General features: G+C 41.9%; 1 protein-coding gene across 2 annotated transcripts in view; it reads left to right on the forward strand.

Moving 5' to 3' along the window:
• Positions 1-18003, forward strand: part of LOC135710278 (uncharacterized) — a 98799-nt gene extending 80796 nt beyond the window's left edge. For both annotated transcript variants that reach the window (XM_065232802.1, XM_065232803.1), the window contains exons 2-4: positions 16379-17509; positions 17570-17749; positions 17807-18003. In XM_065232802.1, the coding sequence (XP_065088874.1) occupies positions 16385-17509; positions 17570-17749; positions 17807-17980 (1479 nt within the window). In that variant the 5' untranslated portion in view covers positions 16379-16384 and the 3' untranslated portion in view covers positions 17981-18003. The remainder of the gene's footprint in view (positions 1-16378; positions 17510-17569; positions 17750-17806) is intronic.
• The last annotated feature ends 8915 nt before the right edge of the window (positions 18004-26918 follow it).

The following is a 26918-nucleotide window of genomic DNA, read 5'->3' on the forward strand; positions in this document are numbered from 1 at the left end:
ATGAAGTGAAATAAACAGGTTTAATATGTCAAACACATTCTTTGCAACCTCTTCTTGTATCCTACCAATTCAAAATTTGATCATGGCATCTAATTATTTCATAATTTAGAAAAACATTGTTTTAGCTGAAATGAGTCTTTGCAACCTTGTTTCCATCTAGTCGACTGCAGCGGAGGTTACGACTCTTGTCACTTAAAATCGTCACTTCAGTACGACTTTTGTCACCGAAAAACTACTATTCGGGTTCATCCCAAGTGACTTTTCTCACCTCACTCGCCAGCTGGAATCGGGTGACACGAGTGACTCGAGTCACCTCACCTCTTTTGCCACGCAGAATAGCCCTGACTGATTCCGATCAATAGCTGTGCGGCTTCTTCCTACATCTATGGATGGTCATGTGGGCTGCAGCTCGCTGCTTGCAGGCAGCTTTTCGTTGTGAACTGGAGAACACCACAACTCACCACGCGGTGATTGAATAAACACCGTTTGGTGAGACCAGATAGAATTCAACATTGAAATCTGTGTTAGGGAAATCGCTTTTCGCAGGCAATCGGTGATCATTTTAATTGTCATAGCAACAGTTGCACATTTGTGAAATTTGAAATGGTAACATTTTGAAAAATGATAAAGTCTTAATTCTAACAGATTCGTAGAAAAAAATCCTATCGATTAGGAATTAAAATCCATCATCTCTGGATCAAAATCAGATCACATTCATGCCAAGACCGACTTTGGTTTTTTAAATTGCACCCCCTTCAATGTTGCCTTAAAGTACATGATATGTTAGATTTAAACATATCTAGATAGAGCTGGAATTAGGCGTAACAGCTTTTGTAAACAATGACTTCTCTCGATGATTTTGAGGAATTCAAGCCATGCCCACGCAAACCAACATTACCGTCGGGTAGAGGAAGTCTTACTCTACCTGATGGTGACCCAATTGATGACCTTGACCGCCACACACAGTAACCAGTTGGTTACAATCCGTGGATTTTCTTAGTTATTGATGGTTGGGAAAATTCACGTTTTGTTAAACTTAAAACAGTAGACACACACAAGAGCGAGAAGGCTTGTGCCGCTGCAAAGAACAAAAACGTAACGTTACTGAAGGGAGTAAAATCTTGGCTTTAAAATAACAATGGATGCGCAAATTGGACGATGCATAGCTAGCCATCTTAGATTTGAAAGGTTGGGCAGAAGTAACCAGGCGCCCGTGTAGACCAGTTGAGTGTGAAGTGTAGTGCATATATAATACAACCCCCCTTGTGTGGTTTGGGCTGGAAAGCCTACCTCCTTTCAGGTAATTGCGTTTTATTATCCTGACGGAAATTTCCCTGACTGAATTGTGATCATTCTCAGGACCTCTTGTGCTTTTGTACATTTTGTACACCTCTTACCGTAAATAAAACGGTCTTACACGGCTCGGCTCCGAAGTCAAGATGGCTTCCGAGCCTAATAGTAAATGATACTCGATCGTCCGTCAGGGACGATTCCCTCAGACCGGTGGCCTTAATAGTCAAGAAGGGTCCCGTCTCGGCTCAACCAAGGTGGCCATGCCACGGTTAGCCGATGCTGTCAACGTCTGCTGTGCCGTATGTGGCTGATGAACGCCACCAGATCCGCCATTCTCCCAAAGCCGCAACACTGTCTGCAGCCCGCGCCGCAAGTATCCGGCCACACGGTAGTGCAAGAGCAGCCGTGTGGGCCAACGCCAGCGTCGTGACGCCTATCCAGATCCCGCTGCAGCAGTGAGTACAGTGCAAATTTTAAGCCCTAGCATACACGCCACATATATGTGAAAACCCCCACACACACGCCACAGAATAGGGCAATAAATGTTTAAAAAAACGTAAATATTCCTGTTTTTTCATACCTTGTCCGCGTAGCCTCTCCGAATACCCAGTAACATGCCGGCCCTGCGACACAGTTCAGGGGTATCATGCTACTGAGTTGAAAGTGAAACTAATATCCCTTCCAACGAGAAATCAGAACATCCGAACATCAGACGTCTATTCGAAAGATTCCAGTTCCATTGGAAGCTAAAATAATAATATTTATTTAGTGAAAAACACGATTTGGGTTTGATGCTCAGATTGAATTGAAGTTAAGCAACTTAGGAAAAAAATGATTATCTATCGCAATTAATTAATATAAAAAATAATGTAAAACACATTCCCTTTATTTGAAAATTCAGAAAAATCTGTTATCTGTAAATACAGATTTTTGTATCAAAATATTGTAAAAAATATGTATGATTACAGATTAATTTGTATATGTGGCATAACTGCTCACCACATGGTGATTAAATAAACACCGTTTGGTGAGACCGAAAGGAATTCAACTTTGAAATCTGTGTTGGGGAAATCGCTTTTCGCAGGCAATCGGTGATAATTTTAATTATCATAGCAACAGTTGTACATTCGTGCAATTTTTAATAGTGACTTTTGACGTAGAACTACATCTTTGTCGACTATACTGGGGTACAAATCAAAAAATATGTGTGGTGAAATAGTGTTAGGTTTTGAACGCTTGTAACTTTGTCATTTATAGAAGAAATTAAAATCCAAATACGCCAATCGATAGGATATTACTTAACAAATTTGCTGAAATAAATACTTTTCCAATTTTTTTTTATTAAAAAAAACTTGAAAAATGCACCAATGATAAATTCATCACTGTTTTCATGAACTAAACGTTTTCCCCAAACCCAGTCATCATAAACGAATACCATTTGCATCATTCTGCTTGAACCTGAAAAGATATAAAACAGCGCTGCTTCCTGCCTTTGCTCATGACGAAAGTAGAATATCGGCTGATGAGGTAATAGCAGCGATTAAATCAACCAAGAACAAGGCCGCTGGTTTTGAAGGAGTGGTCAACCTCGAGTTTAAAAACTTGAGTGTTGACTTCTTCAAGCACCTTGGAGTGGTCTTCAATAAGTGTTTGATGCTTGGCTACTTCCCTGCATGCTGGAAGTTAGCCAAAGTCATTCCAATTCACAACCTGGCAAAGACCCTACCAGTGCCAAAAGCTATCGCCCCATCAGCCTCTTGTCCTCGATCTCGAAGCTATTCGAAAAACTGATACTCAGCCGTCTGCTGGTGTTTTCAAATGATAATAACATCTTTCTCAAAGAGCAATTCGGGTTTAAGAAAGGCCACTCTACCATCCACCAGCTCGCATGGGTTACTAACATCATTAAGCGGAATAAGTGCGTTTCCAATACATCTGCCATGGCATTGTTGGACGTCGAGAAGGCGTTCAATTCTCAATTCTCCTTCTGATACGTTCAACGCTGATGCTGGGGTTCCCCAGGGCAGCCTCCTTGGTCCTATCCTCTTCAACATCTTCACGTCAGATGTGCCTCCCCTTCCGGGTGGTGGTATTTTGTCAATGTTTGCGGATGACACTGCCATCATCTATAAGGGTCGAGTGATCCGTGCTCTGACGAGAAAACTCCAATCAGTCCTGGCTGTTATGTCCGACTATTTCAAAAGCTGGAAGATTTGTATCAATGCAGCTAAAACACAGACCATACTATTTCCGCACTCCAACTCACTTCGGCTTGTTCCGCCTGGATAACACTCCCATTGAAAGGTCGAGTGAAGCCGTCTACCTTGGTCTCACTCTTGACAGCAAGTTGCTATTCCGGTCCCATGTGGCCAAAACATCCACCAAGTGCAACATCTTGATTAGGTCGCTCTACGCACTTATCAACAGAAAGTCCACCCTTTCCCTTAAAAATAAGCTTGACGTCCACAAGCAAATCATCCTCCCCATCATTGAGTACGGAACGCCAATCTGGGAGAGTTGTGCTATGGCCATCACCTCAAACTTCAAAGGATCCAGAACAAGATCCTTAGGATGGTCCTAAACAGTCCTAAACGGACCCGAAATTCTGAGGTCCACCGCCTGGTTGGCCTTCAGCCTCTCGAAGAGCGACGAACGGTCTCCTTGGAAAGGTTCAGAGACATCTGTCTGAGATCAGATCTTCAGATCATACGTGATCTGGCACGTTAGTTAAGTTAGACTCGTAGTTGGGTAGGTTATCAAATTTTTCATTTAAAGCAAAACACACCCCCAAGGGGTATTCTGTTAACTAGATAAAATACGCAAATACTAAATTAGAATATCCAATGAACAAAACAAAATGGTGAGTTGACAACCTGGAAGGAGTGGAATACCTAGCCCTGGTCCTCACAAGTTCCTACTTCACGCCTCCTCGAGTCATATGATAACAAAAGACTACCAGCTGAAACATGGACACAGCTGGGTGGCGTAGCCTGGGCAATGTTGCCATTCCGGAAATAGCAAAGCGAAGAGGTGCGACGCGAACACTGGCGCGGTAACCATAGTACGGTGATAGAGGAAATGCTTCATCAAACCCGAGCGTCTGTTCACCATGGAGGTGCGGCTCAAAACGGCGTCTGTTCTCCATGTTAGGAGCGGCTGATCACCGTCCTAGTGTCAGCGTGGGACTCTAAACAGAGCTGTGCACGATGGTCCCCCGGCGAGACAGGGGGTTGGGGCAGGCCCAACAAGCCGCCCTGGAAAAAAATAAAGTTGCAAATACTGAAGAAAGAAATACGGATCGGAACAGTCGGCACAGACCTACGCGACGAAATAAGGACTACGATTGGAAACTCGGAACATGGAACTGCAAATCGCTCGGCTTCCCGGGCTGCGATAGGTTAATCTATGACGAACTTCAACCACGCAACTTCGAAGTCGTAGCACTGCAGGAACTTTGCTGGACGGGACAAAAGGAATGGAAAAGCGGGCATCGAGCGGCTACTTTCTACCATAGCTGTGGCACCACCAACGAGCTGGGAACCAGCTTTGTAGTGCTGGGTAAAATGCGCCAACGCGTGATTGGTTGGCAGCCGATCAACGCGAGGATGTGCAAGTTGAGGATTAAGGGCCGTTTCTTCAACTACAATATCATCAACGTGCACTGCCCACACGAAGGGAGATCCGACGACGAGAAAGAAGCGTTCTATGCGCAGCTGGAGCAGGTGTACGACGGCTGTTCGCAACGGGACGTCAAAATCGTCATCGGCGACATGAACGCTCAGGTAGGACGGGAGGCAATGTATAGACCGGCAATCGGGCCAAACAGCTGTAACCGTTCTTCCACTGTTCTTTGAGAATGCTTCAAACGCAGTGGCTTATGCGCCACTCTCGAGTTTGAGAGACCACTGGTCGTGTTTATTTAAGGTTGCCCGACTTAGCTATTGTTGCAGGAGAGCAAATCTCTAGGGTTTTCCGAACGGTTTCGAGGTGAATTCAAACGCAAAGTGAACTAAAAATGATTGCAACCGAAAACGAATGCAAAGCGGAACGTAACGCAGAAGTCACCCGGTAGACTGATTTACCACAGGGATCTTGAACGTAAATGAATGTAAAAAGGTAAGCTATGTTGAACTCATTTTATGTATATTGTCCTTCTTTTCTTAATCATTGTGTGTGAGTGTGTGTGTTGTATTGAGTGTTCATGGCCATGAATGGAACATACCTGCGCAGGGTTTTACTGATGGGCTGGCAGCTGACAGTGCGGCAAGCGGGGGGCGCACGGATACTATGCGATGATTTGACGGTGTAGCGATGGTTTCGTTCGTAACGAAAGGGATGCCATGCAGCAGGGATGTAGCGTCGACGGTGGATGCTCACGAAAACGAGGGCCGAACTAAAGGTGCGGGGGAGGTTGTCGGTGGATGTCGGTACTCTACCAGATCATCCGTTCAAGGTAGCCAACGTGCTCCTAGTGGCCTTCACGTACTCTGATTCCGTTACGCAACCACTATGGAACGGAATGAAACTACCCCGTCAGGAATCGCAAGGCAGGCCAACGGAGAAACCTTTCGCCCCGTTTGACTGCCAGAAACTGGCGGGCCACAGAGCAGTCACACCGGAAGTACACCACGTGTACAGAAGCCAGGTAAATGGCCAAGGGATTGCCTACGGGTTTCTAGCCCGTATAAAAAGCGACCGATGGACGCTCGCTGTCCAACGGGAATTAAGTTTTAGAAAAAGAATATAATAAAATGGAATTCAATAATTTTTACCTTTTGTAATAAATGTACAATGCACAAGGGCAGAGTTTTCGCCTTTGTGATTGTAACACGCCAAAACTATTGTTATAAAACAAAAAAGGAAACAATTAAATTTAGTTCACTTCACCACATTTGAATTAAATTAACTAAATCACTATATAATTTAGTGCAAAGGAATTTAATTTAAACATCTGATTAATTTTAAACGCACCTTTAATTAGAAAAAAACTTGGAAAAATCACTTGACTAACTTCTGCTCTCTAGCCGACAATGATTGAAAGTGAACGATAAATTAATTTTAAAGACCTCTCGACCCCTCAAATTCTCCGAATCATCATGTTTGACACATACCACGATTCATTGAATCATTTTGGACAAGTTGACCTATTGGCCATCTATTGATTCAACCATGAACTAAAAAAAACCTATTGCATTGGAAACGGTAATTATATTCAAATTTTTAAAATGCTATAACATTATAGCAAGCGATGGATTGGATTTTTAGAATCGAAAAGGGATTTTTGAATGTTTATCTTAAATTGGGAAAAGTTCTAAACAAAAGAAATGCTTTATTTACAAAATAATATAAAAATATATTACGAACTAACGGAGAACGTTACATCACACCACGCAGTTTTATGAAAATTTGATCAATGTGAGATTGATCAAATTTTCATAACCCGAAAATTGCTGTCCAACTGTAATTAATGAAAAAGTGTTGCTCTGTCTCGTTTCATGACAAGCTGATCCCAAAACATTCTATCAGTGCCGTGCTTTGATCTACTTCATTGATAAAACACCAACTAATGTATAGATAAACACAACATAACTCAACAGTATGTAAACGGAAACCCGCATTACGTATATTCTACAATATCGATTCATATCGACCACTACATAAAATCATACGCAAGCTTCAAAGATTGCCTGAAATCAACCACATCAATATTAAAATCGACCTAAACATATTGACTCTCTAGCACTTCCAGTAACTCAAACAGATGCATCATAATATTCTACCACATCAACATTGTGTTGACAGACATCGTAAAAAAAATTATGGAACACATCCCTTCTAACGACAGATGTCAAAATAAAACATCGCAGCACTAACCGACTGTATTGAGTTCAGCCCTGCATAACTTTTGACAGAGCGGTGAAACAGAATGAAAATCATAAACATAAGTGAGAAAAAAAATGTGGACGCGCGTTCTGTGGACATCTATAATTTATTCGAAAAAAACTACTATTCCTGTGAAAAAACTGGGGAGTATAGTTACTACTTATTTAAAAATTGTATACTTAATCCTATTATTTTTTTATTTCAGGTGGATACTTCCGGAGGAGCATCAGGAAGCAACTTTTTCTTGTGCATAGCAATGAGGCCTATTCTGACAACGTTTATGTTACCACATCCTATCAAGAAGCGAAGTTATTCTTCCGAAGCAAAAATCAAATTAAACGTAACTACACGGCTACAGAGAAATAAACGAAAAGGAACCTCATCGAATCAAGGATAAAAAATTATACTAACCTAGGCTAAGTAGAATATTGAATTATATACAGTAGAATCCTATTTATATATACAAATGCATGTTACTAACTAACCCATTTTCAACCGATTGCCGTTTTAATTGGATCTTGTCCAGACGTATTTTGATAGGGAACATCACCAGTAGTAAGTAAACTTCATAGCTTTATCTTTTCTGTCTTTCTTATTAGAACTTCTTGAGAAATGTGGCATGGAAAATACCCAAGGATTTCCCGGAATTATCAGCTAATGCATAGCTATCCCCAAGGACTCCAGTTACTACAGCTTCCGTGTACTTGGGAGCTAATTTTGCACAGAAATCTTTCCCCTTATCAGACAGAAACGTACTTTTCTTGAGAACTTTCTCACCTACTTCGTATTTCGGTGCTTTTAAATTAGATCTTAAGTTATAATATTTTGCTTGCTTTAGGTACGCTTCCTTCAAATTTTGGCGGACTTGAGCGTACAAAATTTCTCTTTCTTTTGCTGAAATGGTGTGCTGATCACCACCAGTTTCTTTAAGTGATGCATATTCTCGTCCGTCGGAGATCATATTTCTCCCGAATGTTAAGAAATATGGAGTATGTTTTGTGGACTCATGCGTTGAGTTTCTAATCGCATTTGCTATGCTCTGTATGTTGTCTGCCCACGTTTTGTGACTTGATTTGATAGTGGCCCTAATTGCGGCTGTAATAACCCTGTTAACTCTTTCCGAGTTGTTAACTTGTGGGTGGTAGGATGGTGTGAGCCAATGGGTTATTCCATGGTGTGTTAAGAGTTCTTTAAACATTTTTGATGTGAATTGGCTACCATTGTCCGTCAATATTATTTCAGGTACGCCAAATAAAAGAAAAATTGATTGTTCCAGAAATTTAACAAGTGAACAAGCTGTTGCCTGTGTAAAAGCTTGAACCAGAACAAATTTTGTGAACACGTCGGTAACCACAAGGAGACATGTACTTCGAGTTTTACCTGATGGTGGAAACGGACCCAGGTAATCCAACGTTAGGAACTGCCATGGGTGGTCACAATGCTGTTTCTGGGTGCCCATAGGTGGGGTGCTATTTATGTTTGTACTTTTGGAAGTTTTACAGGGCAAACAAGTTTTACAAAACTGTCTTGTTTCTAGGGCCATTCTGGGCCAATTTTTTTATTCTATTTAGAAAATCTTCCACTTGCATTGATCTGCTGTCTCCACTGAAACTAATGTCCCAATTTTCAACTCTTGAGCGCGCTGATCTATAATATTCTTCCCTGTATCGTCTAATAGGTGTTTGTGATCTGCGATCCCTATTTCTGTTCCGTCCTGTTTGTTCTTCTTGTTCTGAGCTGCTCACGCTGCTCGAGGTGGATGAAAATTTCCCTCGTGATTTTATGGGCTTCTTGTTTTTTCTCACTTTTTGTTCGTCTTCTGTAAAGTCGTCCCTAGTGTCGGAGGAATCAGTTGTAGAGCCGTTTGCATGTTTCTTGCGATCGTGTTTCTTCTTTTCTTCCTTGTCGTAAGCATGTTGTCCGCGTTTGTGTTTGTGATCGTCTTTGGACCGGCTGCTTTTTCTAGGTGTGTGTTTTCTATCTTTCGCTTTCGAATCTGTGTCACTACTTTCCTCCATATCCTGTTTTTTTGAGTGTTTGTCTGATCTAGCTCCCTTTTTCTCTGATTGTTGTTTTACTTTTGGTTTTGTTCCTGTACTATTAGACTCTTTTTTTGTTCCTTTAACTGTAGCTTTCTGATCTGGATTTCGCCAAGATTCTTTTAACGCTTTCGCTCCTTCACCTAAGTCTAAATCTGTTTCGTCGTTCGACTGCTCTGGATCGTATGTTACTCTTTGTCTGTAAGCCCTTAGAATCTCTTCTATCTGTTTGCAGCAGTCGTCTTTCATTTCCTTTTCTTCATCATTAGTGGTTTCTGCTGAAGCCAATCTAATTAAATAATGTCTCAACCGTGAGACAACGGCGTAATCAAACCGTTCTCGCAACCTATGTCTCAATGTTCTTACTACTTGCTCTACCTCCTCAGTCTCTTTTACAATATTGAAGCCTGAATCATATTGTTTCGGTTCACGGCGTTCATATTTGTATGCATGTCTCAACGTTCTTTTTTTGTCATCAATTTTTGCGTCTTGCGCTATTTCAATGCTACGTAATAGAAATTCAAAATCTAGTTCCTCCTCTTGCAAATGATCCGCATTCGGAAGTATGTAAAACCTAGCCAATTTATTTTCAACACGTTCAAACTTCAAATTATTTCAATCAAAAAAGAAAAAGAAATAAACTATATAATAACTTCGATAATAATTCTAGTCTAAAAAACAAAAAAAAAACAAGAAAATTCAAGAATGACCGAAGAAACGAAAAAAAAACAAAAAAAAATTCAAAAAAATTAAGCTAATAATAGAGAAATATAAAATCTAATGTTGTTATGGTAGAAATATGATGCTATAATTCAAAAGTGGTTGATTTCAAGGAAAAAAAAAGGAAATAATAAATTCAATTATAAATGCAACTTAATTCTACAAAAATTAAATTCATGAAAATTATTATCAAAACCTAGTATTACGCTAACTTAACCGAGATAAAATGTACATAAAATTGTAAATAAATTTTAAAAAATTTCGAAATGTTGTGTACTTCAAATTCAAGGTTAAAGAGTAATAATTTAATTCAATTTTGCGTTGGGCGCCAATGTAACCGTTCTTCCACTGTTCTTTGAGAATGCTTCAAACGCAGTGGCTTATGCGCCACTCTCGAGTTTGAGAGACCACTGGTCGTGTTTATTTAAGGTTGCCCGACTTAGCTATTGTTGCAGGAGAGCAAATCTCTAGGGTTTTCCGAACGGTTTCGAGGTGAATTCAAACGCAAAGTGAACTAAAAATGATTGCAACCGAAAACGAATGCAAAGCGGAACGTAACGCAGAAGTCACCCGGTAGACTGATTTACCACAGGGATCTTGAACGTAAATGAATGTAAAAAGGTAAGCTATGTTGAACTCATTTTATGTATATTGTCCTTCTTTTCTTAATCATTGTGTGTGAGTGTGTGTGTTGTATTGAGTGTTCATGGCCATGAATGGAACATACCTGCGCAGGGTTTTACTGATGGGCTGGCAGCTGACAGTGCGGCAAGCGGGGGGCGCACGGATACTATGCGATGATTTGACGGTGTAGCGATGGTTTCGTTCGTAACGAAAGGGATGCCATGCAGCAGGGATGTAGCGTCGACGGTGGATGCTCACGAAAACGAGGGCCGAACTAAAGGTGCGGGGGAGGTTGTCGGTGGATGTCGGTACTCTACCAGATCATCCGTTCAAGGTAGCCAACGTGCTCCTAGTGGCCTTCACGTACTCTGATTCCGTTACGCAACCACTATGGAACGGAATGAAACTACCCCGTCAGGAATCGCAAGGCAGGCCAACGGAGAAACCTTTCGCCCCGTTTGACTGCCAGAAACTGGCGGGCCACAGAGCAGTCACACCGGAAGTACACCACGTGTACAGAAGCCAGGTAAATGGCCAAGGGATTGCCTACGGGTTTCTAGCCCGTATAAAAAGCGACCGATGGACGCTCGCTGTCCAACGGGAATTAAGTTTTAGAAAAAGAATATAATAAAATGGAATTCAATAATTTTTACCTTTTGTAATAAATGTACAATGCACAAGGGCAGAGTTTTCGCCTTTGTGATTGTAACACGCCAAAACTATTGTTATAAAACAAAAAAGGAAACAATTAAATTTAGTTCACTTCACCACATTTGAATTAAATTAACTAAATCACTATATAATTTAGTGCAAAGGAATTTAATTTAAACATCTGATTAATTTTAAACGCACCTTTAATTAGAAAAAAACTTGGAAAAATCACTTGACTAACTTCTGCTCTCTAGCCGACAATGATTGAAAGTGAACGATAAATTAATTTTAAAGACCTCTCGACCCCTCAAATTCTCCGAATCATCATGTTTGACACATACCACGATTCATTGAATCATTTTGGACAAGTTGACCTATTGGCCATCTATTGATTCAACCATGAACTAAAAAAAACCTATTGCATTGGAAACGGTAATTATATTCAAATTTTTAAAATGCTATAACATTATAGCAAGCGATGGATTGGATTTTTAGAATCGAAAAGGGATTTTTGAATGTTTATCTTAAATTGGGAAAAGTTCTAAACAAAAGAAATGCTTTATTTACAAAATAATATAAAAATATATTACGAACTAACGGAGAACGTTACACAGCCTGCATGCCGTATCGAACGACAACGGCCAACGATGCGTGAACTTTGCAGCCTCCCGGGGTATGGTTCGAAGTACCTTTTTCCCCCGCAAAGATATCCACAAAGCCACCTGGAGATCACCTGACCAACACACAGAAAACCAAATCGATCACGTTCTAATCGACGGGAAATTCTTCTCCGACATTATCAACGTCCGCACGTACCGCAGTGCGAACATAGATTCGGACCACTACCTAGTTGCAGTATGCATGCGCTCAAAACTCTCGACGGTGCATAACACACGTCGAAGTCGAACGCCGCGACCCAACATTGAGCAACTACGGGACGCCGGAGTTGCCCAGGACTACGCGCAGCAGCTGGAAGTTGCACTACCCACGGAAGAGCAGCTTGGCGCAGCTTCTCTTGAAGATGGCTGGATGGACATCCGTTCAGCCATAGGTAGTACTGCTGCAGCGGCACTAGGTGCTGCAATCCCGGACCGAAGAAATGACTGGTTTGACGGCAAATGCAAACTGTTAGCAGAAGAGAAGAATGCAGCACGAGCGAGAATGCTGCAACACCACACGAGATTGAATGTGGAGCGATACAGACAAGCGTGGAACAGACAAAACTCGGTTTTCCGAAGGAAGAAGCGTCAGCAGGAAGACCGAGATCGCGAGGCGATGGAAAATCTGTACCGCGTAAACGACACACGGAAGTTCTACGAGAAGCTAAATAGTTCGCGCAAAGGCTACGTGCCGCAAGCCGATACGTGCAAGGACTTGGACGGTAACCTTCTCACGAACGAGTGTGAGGTGATTGAGAGGTGGAAGCAGTACTATGACGAGCACCTCAACGGTGAAGCAGCAGAAAACGAAGGTGGCACGGCAACAGACCTTGGAGCACACGCAGAAGACGACAGGCTACCGGCCCCTGATCTTCAAGAAGTTGAGGAGGAGATCGGTCGGCTGAAGAACAACAAAGCAACTGGTGTAGATCAACTACCAAGTGAGCTATTGAAATACGGTGGTGAAGCACTGGCTAGAGCGCTGCACTGGGTAATTGCCAAGATTTGGGAGGAGGAGATATTACCGGAGGAGTGGATGGAAGGTGTCGTATGCCCAATCTACAAAAAGGGCGACAAGTTGGATTGCTGCAACTACCGCGCGATCACACTGCTGAGCGCCGCCTACAAGGTACTCTCCCAAATTCTATGCCGCCGTCTGTCACCATATGCAAGAGAGTTCGTGGGGCAATACCAGGCGGGATTCATGGGTGCCCGCGCTACCACGGACCAAATTTTCGCGATTCGGCAGGTTCTGTAGAAATGCCGCGAATACAACGTGCGTACACATCATTTGTTCATCGATTTCAAATCCGCATACGACACAATCGATCGAGATCAGCTATGGCAGATTATGCACGAGTACGGATTTCCGGATAAACTGACGCGATTGGTCAAGGCGACGATGGATCGAGTGATGTGCGTTGTTCGAGTATCGGGGACACTCTCGAGTCCCTTTGAATCTCGAAGGGGGTTACGGCAGGGTGATGGACTTTCGTGTCTGCTGTTCAACATCGCGTTAAAAGGTGTGATCAGAAGAGCTGGGATAGACACGAGTGGCACGATATTCAGGAAGTCCATCCAGCTCCTTGGCTTCGCCGATGACATTGACATTATGGCACGGAACTTTGAGATGATGGCGGAAACGTACATCAGACTGCAGGCTGAAGCTAGACGGATTGGACTTGCCATCAACGCATCGAAGACAAAATACATGAAAGGAAGAGGTTCTAGGGAAGACAATGTTAGCCTCCCACCCCGAGTTCAGATTGACGGTGACGAAATCGAGGTGGTCGATGAGGTCGTGTATTTGTGCTCACTGGTGACCGCCCAAAATGATACCAGCAGAGAAATTCAAAGACGCATTATGGCAGGGAATCGTGCCTACTTTGGACTCCGCAGGACGCTCCGGTCGAATAAAATTCGCCGCCGCACGAAGTTGACTGTCTACAAGACGCTGATTAGACCGGTGGTCCTTTACGGCCACGAGACCTGGACTATGCTCGTGGAGGACCAACGCGCCCTTGGTGTTTTCGAACGGAAGGTGTTGCGTACCATCTACGGTGGAGTGCACATGGATGATGAAACGTGGAGGAGGCGAATGAACCACGAATTACACCAGCTGCTGGGAGAACCATCCATCGTCCACATCGCAAAAACTGGGCGACTACGGTTGGCTGAGCACGTCGTAAGAATGCCGCACGACGACCCAGTGACAATGGTTCTAGAAAGCGACCCAACAGGAACAAGAAGAAGAGGCGCGCAGCGGGCAAGGTGGATCGACCAAGTAGAAGGTGACCTGCGGACCCTTCGCAGACTACGCTGGCTGGCGAACTGTGGCCATGGATCGAGTAGAGTGGAGACGACTTCTTCGGACAGCAGAGGACAACAAGGCCTTAGCCTGATTGGTAAGGTAAGGTAATGAACAAAGATGAAGAGCCAGATAGGTTAATCAATTGAAATGTAAAATCAATGTATACATAATAATCAACAGAAATAAACGAAATTTTACTACTACTACTACTGCCTTTGCTCATTACCGCTTCGGACGGCGTGGCACTAGGTCCTGCAGCAAGCAGGACCAAGTCAGCGACTAAAGATGGATCACGGCGTGACCATGGTCACCACAATGAGGAATGAGACTTGGAAAATTATGCATGTAAAACCCCCTCCCCCCTTAACAACAACCCGAAAAAACATGGACTTCGACGATCATTTTTTTCCGAGAAATAAATTTTAAGTAAACCACAATTACAGGCTGTTCATTAACTACGTAGATATTTCTTTGGGATTCTTGACCCCATGGGCTGTTGCCAAACCCCCCCCCCCCTTAAACTTTGTCTATGTAGTTTATGAACAGCCCCTTATAAGTAAAAACAATTTTTTACACGCAGAGCCAAAATTTTCTAAAAAAATTGCTTAAGAGGAGACTTATAGTACGTTCCGACTACAGAGTTATAACACGTTATAGCGCTATCTTGATGGTGATTTCTGTGCTGCAATTAGTTGACAACCGTTATAACATGTTATAAATCTCCAGTCTGGACAGCGTTTCAGACTACAGAGTTATAACATGTTATAGCGCCAGCTTGATGGTTGTTTCTGTGTTGCAATTATTTGACAACCGTTATAACATGTTATAACTCTCCAGTCTGTACAGCGTTTTATATTCGATGAATTACCAGCAACTGCAACGTCATACTGCGGTTGTATCTAGGACACGACCCTTGATTTTTTTTTAAACAATGATAAACATTAACAGATGCGTAGGAATATTTCTGATCGATTGATGATAAAGTTATTGAAATTGGTCCAGGCTCAGCGGAGTAATTGACGTTCAAAATCTGTCATAATTTTGTTACATGTTCCATTTTCGGTTTTTACAAAGTGTACCCCCATATAGAAATCACAGACCTACGTCAAAATCTACCGTGTCCGAGAAGCAGTACAGGAGAAATACTGCTCACACCTGAAGACGATTCTGGAATGTGCGTTTGATTAGTATTGTCGCATTAATGGCCCTTCGCTCAATTTCAACTTTTGTTCAATTTTAACACTGCCGTACTCTAGTGGAACTATCAATCTATCCTCTTTAGAACTTTCTCTAGCTAATAAATTATTGCACTTAAGTTTCATGTTGATATAAGTATATCATTTATTTCCAACTCTGAAAATCATAAACTTCACGTACAACATACTTTAATTGAATGCTCTGTCATGTTAGTGATCAATTTTAACCCTTATGTGCGTGAAGAATTTTTTGCTTTTTTCTACACCGTGTTATTCAAATGATAGCTGGGTTCCTTGAAATAACCAATATGTTGGACGCACAAAAATGTACCATACAAACTAAGTAGGTAGATACTGAAATTCTGATTTTGTTTCGTTATCGAATTAAAAAGCTCGTAAATTTGGCCTACCTTGTTTGTACTGGTGCCTATGGTCTGTCGATCTATCTATCTATTGACATGCATGACACATCTTTAAATTTTAAAACAATACATTTGAAGCAAGAAAACCAAGCCTAGTCACCGTTTCTTCATGCGATGCGACGATTTCAATTACAGATAAGAATGTTCATCAATTCATAATTCTGGTAAAACGGTAACGATAACGGCAACGACTTAATTAGAAAATCAAATCAAATTCTCGTCATGCATGTTGGTTGGTTAGCCAACCGAGCTAATCAATATTCTACCAAGAAACAATCCATCAATGTAGGTCACAATTTGAATGTTGTTCCTGCCTTCTACTTGCTAGCGGAAGCTGCTCAAAACTCGGCACGTGCCCGTCCCCCAAGAACACACATGTTGCTGCTCCAATCAAACCCCCCTTATTCTGCGCCGCAAGTGAGGTGAAGTGACTCGCTGTCACTTTCAAGGTGACAAAAGTCACCGCGAGTGAAGTGATTCTCCGTGAAAATCAAATGGAGAGTCACCTCACTCGCGGCGCGGAATACACCTCAAACATACTCTAATACTGATACCCCTGATTTGCTCTTCCCTTCTACAGATAACAATGGACGAAAATTCCGCCCTCCTCGAGCGGGCCACCGGTCTAATCAAGTGCTGCAAACTGCCCCGTCTAACCCGTAGCATCGACGAAGCACAGCTCAAACCGGAATCCTTCCGGGAGTTCGTGTGCATCCTGAACGAGACCCTGCCGAAAGTGTTCGATTCACTGTCGCAGTACGAAAACCAACTGCTCGGTCACGATGAATTCAATCCGGACAATTTGGAATTCCGAACGAATTTGGTGCTGGTCACGTTGGAACAGGTGTACATTCCGGGGGAATTGTACGATTTCCAAACCGAGAACCGGTCCTATCGAGACCGCTTGGCTGAGATGTACCAGAATGGTCAGTTGGAGCGAGCTATCACCGGCGAAGGCAGCGAACGGTTGCTGACGCTAGTTTGGGAGCACTATCAGCGGGTTCTCAAGGCGAAGGAATGGATGTACCATCCGGGGGACGTTGTTGGCTTCGTTAGGATTTGCGAATTTCTGTATGGAAACATGTTGGTGGACGCAAGCACCCTATCGCAAGCGAAAGCTTCCTTCATCCTGTCGGTTGGAATCTCCTTAGTTGAGTTCCATGATCCGGAATACGAAATACTCGGATTGCGACTGTTCAATGTACTGCTGAGCGGGCAGCACCGAACGATGCTGCGTGAGAGTAACATCCATGAGGTTGTGTTCCAAAATGCTTTCCGGTTGAAAGCCAAAGCCAAGAGCGAGCGATTCCTGAGGGAGCTGTGGACCTGTCTGTTTCAGTACGTTGATCTGACGGCTTCGGGGCAGACGGATTTCAGTGAGTGGTCCATTCTGGACGACATCGTCGAAGCACTGCTGGAAACACTGGCCTTCGAATCGAACCTCGTTCTTTCGTCCATACTGTTGACGTACCTGTTGAAACTGCTTTCGCTGGATCTACCCAATCTCGTAATTGACGATCTGGACGACGTCCAGGCGTTGGATAGCAAATGCCATCTATACGAACCGGTCCTCGAACAGCTTAGGAAGCACTGTGCCCTGGAGTTTCGGAATCGTCGATTCTACCGCTGGCATAAGCGATTGGTCTCGATGCTACCGTTCGAGCTGGAAAAAGCTTGCGGAACAAGTCGGGAATGTGGAAAGTATATGCACGTAAGTGGCTTCGGCTTTCTAGTAGTTAGCAGTAGTCTGATAACCCATTCTCCATTTCAGGGCGTTAATGTGCTGTTCGTGCTGGCGGTTTTCCCCATCGAATCGGAAGCCATTAACAACGCACCGGATATTCAGTCGAGCCTTCTGGATTTCATGATCGTTTTCAAACGACACATGCGGGACCAGTACGGGCGGATTCAATCGCTCACCGGGAAGTGCGATTTCCTGCATTCCTTGAAGGTAATTTCTCTAAATCGTAGGGTAATCCGATCGGTTAATTAATTCGATTGATTGCAGGCATCGGTATCGTGTGACAAATCGGTTGCCGTGTTCAGCAGAAGCGTCGCCCGAAGCTACTTCCCCGATGATCGGACCGCGTTTTGGAAGGTGATCGGAATGGATTCGGACGAGTCCTACCAGGAGGATAGGATTTTCTACGAGTGTCTAAAAGAATTGCAAACGAGAATGTAGGTTTTTGTTTTGTTCACGAAGCAGCCATTTGTCTTGTATTGTTTTATTTAAAAGATTCGAAATCCATGTCTGATAGAGCATCCCACCAGCTATGTTTGTTCAGTGATGAATTGCACATTCTGTTGGATTGATGCGTTGGTTGAGGAATCTTTGCTGAATCACGTTTCAAATTGTTTATCGCTTGTTAGCACCTTGCGGCACACGTGTTAGGTAGATGTTGCATGACGTGCAAGATTGAAACTGCATTCCTATCGATAGTAGCGATAGCGATTCAGTGGGGTTATTTCCGAGGGATGCCAAACTCAATAGGAAATGAAGATCTTTTCGTTCTATTTTTGCGGTTATAAAGCAATGGTCGCCTGGTTCCTCAAAAATTAAAGTTTGTTTTTAATTGTATAAAGCCAGATGAAAACATGTCTTCCTTTGCTAGATAGTATTTTATGTTACTGGTCTTATTTGTATTTTTTTCGGCATTAATTTTAAATGTTAACACAATGTACCCCATGAAAGCAAATCGATGTGGTGGCGGGGGGGGGGGGGACACACACCCCTCCCCATCCCTCTCCAAAGGGGGAGTTTGGTAAAGAGAGATGAAAAAACCGATTTGTACCTTCCTTAAAAGTTGTCCTAGCTCGCTTGTCTAATATCTATATACAATCTTCACACTGCCGTACTCTAACGGAACTATCAACTCTTTCATCTACTCCATCTATCGTATAAAAATTACCACTACAGTCTGTTATTTGAAATTAGCATCTTCAACTATGTAAATCGATGTTAAAGTTTGCAGTTCCTATCATTTTGATTTAAATTATCGCGACAAAAGTCCCTCCCCTTGGCTAGTTTTTGCATCTTGCTGTTGGTGGGCGCTTTGTTTGAGAGCCGCGTCGTAGTACAGTCAAGATTCCTATAGTACGGATTCGTTCTTGCCGGATTCCTATAGTACGGTTACCCCCTGGATTCCTATAGTGCGGTCGATCCGGCATTAACGAATACACGTAGCATATGGGATTTGACCTAATTGGGACCAAACACTGATTGTAGGGTAATTTGAAGAGATAACTTCCTGGTGTCTTCTGAACAGTTATTAAACAGAATATTTGCCACCTTTTGGGAACATTTAGCATCCGGAAAGTCACAAGTCTGGTCCTGTGGAAGACCCGGAACATCCGTAAAAGTGGTCAATTCATGAAACTAATCCTAGAGCTCCGCGGTTTTTTCGAAACCGCTCATAGACGTTTTATCAGAATGAATTCGGAGTTGTGACCTGAATATGAACCCAGAGGACCACGGGATGGTCCACCGGAAGATCCGGAACATCCGTAAAAGTGGTCAATTCATGAATCTGATCCTAGAGCTCCGCGGTTTTTTCGAAACCACTCCTAGACATCTTATCAGAATGAATTCGGAGTTGTGACTGGAATATGGACACTGGAGACCACGGGATGGTCCACCGGAAGATCCGGAACATCCGTAAAAGTGGTCAATTCATGAATCTGGTCCTAGAGCTCAGCAGGTTTTTCGAAATCCCTCCTAGACGTCTTATCAGAATGAATTTGAAATTGTGAGTGGAATATGGACACTGGAGACCACGGGATGGTCCACCGGAAGATCCGGAACATCCGTAAAAGTGGTCAATTCATGCAATTTATCCTAGAGCTCCGTGGTTTTTTCGAAACCTCTCTTAGACGTCTTATCAGAATGAATTTGAAGTTGTGACCAGAATATAGACTCTACGGACTACGGGATGGTCCTCCGAAAGATCCGGAGCATCCGTAAAAGTGGTCATATCATGAAACAGATCCTAGAGCTCCGTGGTTTTTTCGAAACCGCTCATAGACGTTTTATCAGAATGAATTCGGAGTTGTGACCTGAATATAAACCCAGAGGACCACGGGATGGTCCACCGGAAGATCCGGAACATCCGTAAAAGTGGTCAATTCATGAATCTGATCCTAGAGCTCCGCGGTTTTTTCGAAACCACTCCTAGACATCTTATCAGAATGAATTCGGAGTTGTGACTGGAATATGGACACTGGAGACCACGGGATGGTCCACCGGAAGATCCGGAACATCCGTAAAAGTGGTCAATTCATGAATCTGGTCCTAGAGCTCAGCAGGTTTTTCGAAATCCCTCCTAGACGTCTTATCAGAATGAATTTGAAATTGTGAGTGGAATATGGACACTGGAGACCACGGGATGGTCCACCGGAAGATCCGGAACATCCGTAAAAGTGGTCAATTCATGCAATTTATCCTAGAGCTCCGTGGTTTTTTCGAAACCTCTCTTAGACGTCTTATCAGAATGAATTTGAAGTTGTGACCAGAATATAGACTCTACGGACTACGGGATGGTCCTCCGAAAGATCCGGAGCATCCGTAAAAGTGGTCATATCATGAAACAGATCCTAGAGCTCCGTGGTTTTTTCGAAACCTCTCGTAGACGTCTTATCAGAATGAATTTGGAGTTGTTACTGGAATATACACTCCGCGGACTACGGGATGGTCCTCCGGAACATCCGGAACATCCGTAAAAGTGGTCAATTTATTAAATTGATCCTAGAACTCCACGGTTTTTTTCAAAACCGCTCGTAGACGTCTTATCAGAATGAATTTGGAATTGTTACTGGAATATACACTCCGAGGAATACGGGATGGCTCACCAGAAGATCCGGAACATCCGTAAAAGTGGTCAATTCATGCAACTGATCCTCCGTGATTTTTTCGAAACCTCTCGTAGACGTCTTATCAGAATGAATTTGGAGTTGTAACCAGAATACAGACTCTGAGGACTACATGATGGTCCTCCGAAAGATTCGGAACATCCGTAAAAGTGGTCAATTCATGAAACAGATTCTAGAGCTCCGCGGTTTTTTGAAAGCACTCATAGACATCTTATTACAATGAATTAAGATTTGTGACCTGAAAATGGACGCTAGGGACTACGGGATGGTTCACTAAAAGATCCGGAACGTCCGTAAAAGTGGTCAATTCATGAAACTAATCCTAGAACTTCTCGGTTTTTGCGAAACAACTTATAGACATCTTATCAGAATGAATTCGGCGTTGTGACCTGAATATGGCCTCTGTGGACCATGGGATGGTTAACCGGAAGATCCGGAACATCCGTAAAAGTGATCAATTCATGAAATTGATCCCAGAACTCCGCGGTTTTTTCGAAACAACTTATAGACATCTCTACAGAATGAATTCGGAGTTGTGACCTGAATATGGATACTGGGGACCACGGGATGGTTCACTGGAAGATCCGGAACATCTGTTAAAGTTGTCAATTCATGAAACCGATCCTAGAACTCCGTGGTTTTGTCGAAACCACTTATAGGCGTCTTATCAGAATGAATTCAGAGTTTTGAATGGAATATGGACTCTGGGGACTATGCTATGGTCTTCCGGAAGATCCGGAACATCCGTAAAAGTGGTCAATTCACGAAACAGATTCTAGAGCTCCGCGCTTAATTCGAACCCACTCATAGACTGGTCCATAATTGAAATTGATCCTAGAGCTCCACGGTTTTTTCGAAACCACTCATAGACGTCTTATCAATATGAATTAGGAGTTGTGACCAGAAAATGGATGCTGGGGGTCACGGGATGGTTTACTAAAAGATCCGGAACATCCGAAAAGTGATCGATTCATGAAACCAATCCTAGAACTCCGTGGTGTATTTGAAACCAGTCATAAACATCGTATCAGAATGAAATCGGAGTTGTGTTTGGAATATGGACTCTGGAGACTACGGGATGGTCCTTTGGAAGATCCTGAACATCCGTAAAAGTGGTCAATGCTTGAAAATGTCCTAGAGCTCTGCGGTTTTTTTTTTTTCGAAACCCTTAATTCAGAGTTGTGACCAGTAAATGGACGTAAAGTATACCATAGTACAATCTGTTAAATATGTTTACTATTTCAATTGCTAAAAAAAAATATCAAATTCTCCAAAAAGTGCACAATCCAATGGTCTGTTCAATATTTAGATGGTTATAAGTAGTATGGGTTCCCTTCACCTTTCTAAGTAGATGATTGATAAACTTTACATCCGATCCCTTGTGATTGTAAAGATTGTGGCCGTGTGTATAGTGCGATCTTGTATTTTGTTATTCAAAAATCAAAAAATATGTGCAATAATTTAGAATCTCGTTTCTAGCGTGTACAATTGGTTTAAAAATTCGACAAAATTGGTAACGTGGACACTAAAAGAAGGTACCGTAAAATGTAGGTAACTTTGAAAGAATTGATTTAAATTTGCCTTCTGCACTATTTACCAATTGGAAACATTAGTTCTATTTTGTAGCTTACGGTATAACCTTTGATATGCTATGGAGTTTTTGTATAGTTTGTGTAACATGTTTTACAAATATGTGAATTTTTTTAATGTTTTTCATTTGTTTTAAAAGACACTCAAACACTCACTTATTAAATGTAACTCTGATGTGGCCATCACAAATTCAATGTTGTCTTCTTATTGTTTGTGATGTTTCTGATTATGTATTAATTTAAAGTTTCATATTTATTCAACTAAATTGTTTGAGTTTTCTGCTTGTTTTCTCTACATTAATCGAGTATTATAAAAACAAAAAACTGATGTTGATGTCACAAGACAAAAAAAAATATGTTGCAAAAGCAATAATTTCTGTTACACATATTACTAATGAATTGACTCTAGGATACACAGAACTTGTTTATAAAAAAATTACATTTGCAAAAAAATCCATGGTTGTAAAATATGCTTAAAAAATACTATAAAAAAATGCCCAAACTAAAATTGCCCGGTTTTACGGTACCCATGTTTTTGGGCAATACATGCAAAAACCAAGATACCCAAAAACTCTACTTGTTCTATGGGAAAGAACCCATCTCTTCAAAAAGTGAACATAAAAATAATGGAAGTTGTTTATAGGTTATTTTCGATGCAAGCTTTGACTAAAATTAGGTACCTCATGTTAAGCGTGCACATGCAAAAACTGAGGCAATAAAAAATCTGTGTTTTGTATGAGGAATACCTCATCCCTCCAAAAAGTGCACATACTCAATGGATGGGTAATAATTATTAACGCACAAATGAGCAACTGTTCAGTTTCATGGATTTACCACTTTTAAGGATGTTCCGAATCTGCCGGAGGGCCATAACGTGGTTCCCAGGGTTCATATTACAGTCACAACTCCAAATTCATTCTAAATAGTCGTCAATGAGAGGTTTCGAAAAATCTGCTGAGCTCTAGGATCAGATTCATGAATTAACCACTTTTAAGGATGTTCCGAATCTGCCGGTGGACCATCCCGTGGTCTCCAGTGTCCATATTCCACTCACAATTTCAAATTCATTCTGATAAGATGTCTAGGAGTGGTTTCGAAAAAACCGCGGAGCTCTAGGATCAGATTCATGAATTGACCACTTTTAAGGATGTTCCGAATCTGCCGGAGGGCCATAACGTGGTCTCCAGTATCCCTATTCCAGTCACAATTTCGAATTCATTCTGATAAGTTGTCTAGGAGCGGTTTCGAAAAAACCGCGGAGCTCTAGAATTAGTTTCATGAATTGACCACTTTTACGGATGTTCCGGGTCTTCCGGAGGATCAGGCTCTTGACGTTCCGGATGCTAAATGTTCCCAAAAGGTGGCAAATATTCTGTTTAATAACTGTTCAGAAGACACCAGGAAGTTATCTCTTCAAATTACCCTACAATAAGAGTTAGTCCCCAATTAGCTCTAATCCCATATGCTACGTGTATTCGTTAATGCCGGTTTCTATAGTGCGGTCCCTATTAACCGTACTATAGGAATCTTGACTGTATATGGGAGTATAATATATGCATACATGCCGGGCGTATATAAAAGTTCAGTACTAAATGTATGCATACAGCTGGGCGTAAATTGAAAACAGACCCTCTTTTTATATATACGCCTGAATGTATGCATGCATCCAATACAGAAAAATAAACTTACTCTGAGAGTGAGTCACATTTACTCATTCGTTTGGAGACATTTTTATAAGTGTAGATTACACTGAGGCAAATGGACGTAAGCCGGCGCCGGTGGTGTAGTGGTAAGCGTGAGTGGGTCTGTGTTCAATCCCAGCCGAGGTCGGTGGGATTTTTCTGAGGCATAAAAATCCTTGGTAACGTCTTCCTTCGGAAGGGAAGTAAAGCCCGTTGGTCCCGGCCCATGACATGGGCCGGACATTTTCTTGTTGTATTTGACGTTTTGGACACTAGATAAGAACCTCCTTTATCAAACTATGTGGTTAAAATAGCACGAAATCTGTTTGCATAGCAGTGGTTATCAAAAGAGAAAGTCGGTGAAGAGAATCGATCAAAGCAGATAGGACCATTTGAAATGTTCATCGAGATGTATGGTGTTGTGAATGGTCGCGATATCCTACGCCTTCCTGCACATTCGATTGCCGTCAATGGATGGCAATCTATGTCCTTCGGTGATTGGCACTAGATTGCAGAATAGAGACCGACGTTAAATAAAGGAAAGAAGAAGAAGAAGAAATGGACGTAAGAATTCCACAAGATCCACTTAATCCACACAATTTAAGCCCAGAAATCGGTATGAATTTCACTGATTTCCCGCATAAACGCGAACCATCACTTGACCTTACCGATAATGGTTCAAAATTGTTTATTATCCCTCCTAAACTTTAACTCAAATGGCTATGGAACTTTACATGAACAATTGTGTGATAAAGTTTTCCTTGTGTATTATGGTTTTTTTGGAAGTGGACCTTACAAATAATGGGTTGTTAAGAACCATTACCATTCCAAATTCTTGTTTTCTCCGTACATTTTCGGAAGGAGGACCTTTTTACTTATTGTTTGGGGACTTTAATGCTAATGGTTATGGTAGTCAGTAAGGTCCATGAATAGTTTTGTAACCTCGATCAACTTTATGACAAGATCAACAATTGAAATGGCCTTAACTCCATTTTGTAAACAAACCTTGTAAGGCCTTTTACTCGCGAACCGAAGTCCGCAAAGGCAAACCAACATAATAAACAGTTAGTGGATATTCTCCTCTACTCGATTGTGGTTTAGGTTTGCGAATGAAGATTTCGGTTCGCGAGAAAATGACCTTACAAGGTTTGTTTACAAAATGCAGTTAAGGCCATTTCAATTGTTGGTCTTGATGTGGAATATATCGTGAATTGGTAATCATTAATTTACAGGCAATACACCGATGAATATGATTTGTACCAACAAACTGAACGCAACTGAACATCTAAAAATTGTAAACAACGTGAAAAATCGTCCAAAGGTGTCCAAAATAGGAACATGGCCAATACTGGTACGTTTCCTCTATATCATTTGGTTTCAAGTACTTCCGAGAACAAGTTTTGGAAAAACGGTTTTTTTTTTCTTCGGTGAATGGTTTTTCCGGGTAATGTCGTAGAATCCAGTGTGTAGCCTCTTAACATCGTATCGATTAATCGATGCAAACAATCGAATTCTTCGTATACATGGCATGAACTATTCGACTTTTATGTCGCACTCTCGATCATGCCGATATGTTGATGACTTGAAACGTGAAGAAGTTGTTCAAACTCAAAGTGCTCACACCAGCGTTTCAGCTGTTCAGTGGAGTAGATAAGCAACTGTCCAGTGGCGTGTTTCTCGGCATCTTTGGGTTCATCCTTGCATCCGACCAGAGAGCAGGGCTTCTGTCTGTCCTTTTTTTCATGCGCAGTCAACATAACCATTCATTCAATTTCATGTAGTCTTTTGTGTGCGGTACTTCGTATACCATCCGTTGCTCCACGCTACTTTTCGCATTCATACTTCCAAATGCACAGCTTTACGACTAGGTAGAAAAATCAGTTCTTGCTCCCTCTCGTAAAAAATCCTCTCTCGTTTAGTCACTCTGCTTCGTTTTGATTTTTTTTCACATTTTCATTTCGGTCAAGTTCCCTTTGTCGTTTGCTGTAGTGAATGACTGCAAAAAAAATCAGTTCTACGGCAGTCACCTCTAGCGCAGATAGTGTTATATGTTATATTTGCAAACTTAGCAGTGTTGTTTTTAATAAGAAACTGGTTGAAATTGGAAAGAAAAATCGCAGGCAAGAGGAAGTTTCGTGATTAGGCGAAGGATTTCGTTGTGCAAAATTACGTGGGTGTGTGGTGTAGGTTGAGTGGTGATGAAAGTTGTAAATATTTCCAGAAGAATTTTGATGCGGGAAATTTTGTGCGTAATTTTCGCAGTACACATTTTGCGTTGGCCAAGGAAAGGGTTTTTTTTTAAGGAAGGTGAGGAAGTGGAAGCAAAATCGAAGAAAATAAAATAACGTCCGTGGCTATTGTCGATTCATTGAGGAATATGCCTTTGTCTTCGATTGACTGGCCCGAAATGCGTGCGATTCTTGACACGCTAGCTAGTGCGTTAGGTACCAGTTTTTCATCGGGGAAAACCAAGAAATACATTAACATCGATGCTGAGAAAATTCAGAAAAACATTCCACATGAGATGAGAGGACAATTAATTTCACTGAAGATCGACTCTGCATCGCGACATGGTCGTCATATTTTGGGGATTAACGTGCAATTTGAGAATGAAGACCAAATCGTCATAAGAACCCTTGGTAAGATATATATTTTTGTTCAACCGTAGTGCCTCAACAAATTGGATGGTGTTGTGCTAGTGGTCACCACTATTTCATCGCTGTTTTTCAATTGATTGAAGGAAAGCGCAGAAAAAGCGGTGAGCAGATAGTATCACTCTTAATTTATTCATCATTTAAATCTAAGGTGCGGTTCCATTGCAGCATACCTCACTTCACTTCGGCAAACCCCCAAAAATCAGTCTTCCGACAGCGCCATACACACAGCTTTTTTAATTAAACTTCTGAGCAAATCATTTCTTACATTTATATATTTTGGATATCGCTGTTTGTCTTCATTATTTTTGACGCGTATAACGGAAACT

The sequence above is a fragment of the Ochlerotatus camptorhynchus genome, unplaced genomic scaffold, assembly GCF_037179485.1.
Source record: "Ochlerotatus camptorhynchus isolate MF236.1 unplaced genomic scaffold, CSIRO-AGI_Acam_v1.1 ptg000374l, whole genome shotgun sequence".
NCBI lineage: Eukaryota > Metazoa > Arthropoda > Insecta > Diptera > Culicidae > Ochlerotatus > Ochlerotatus camptorhynchus.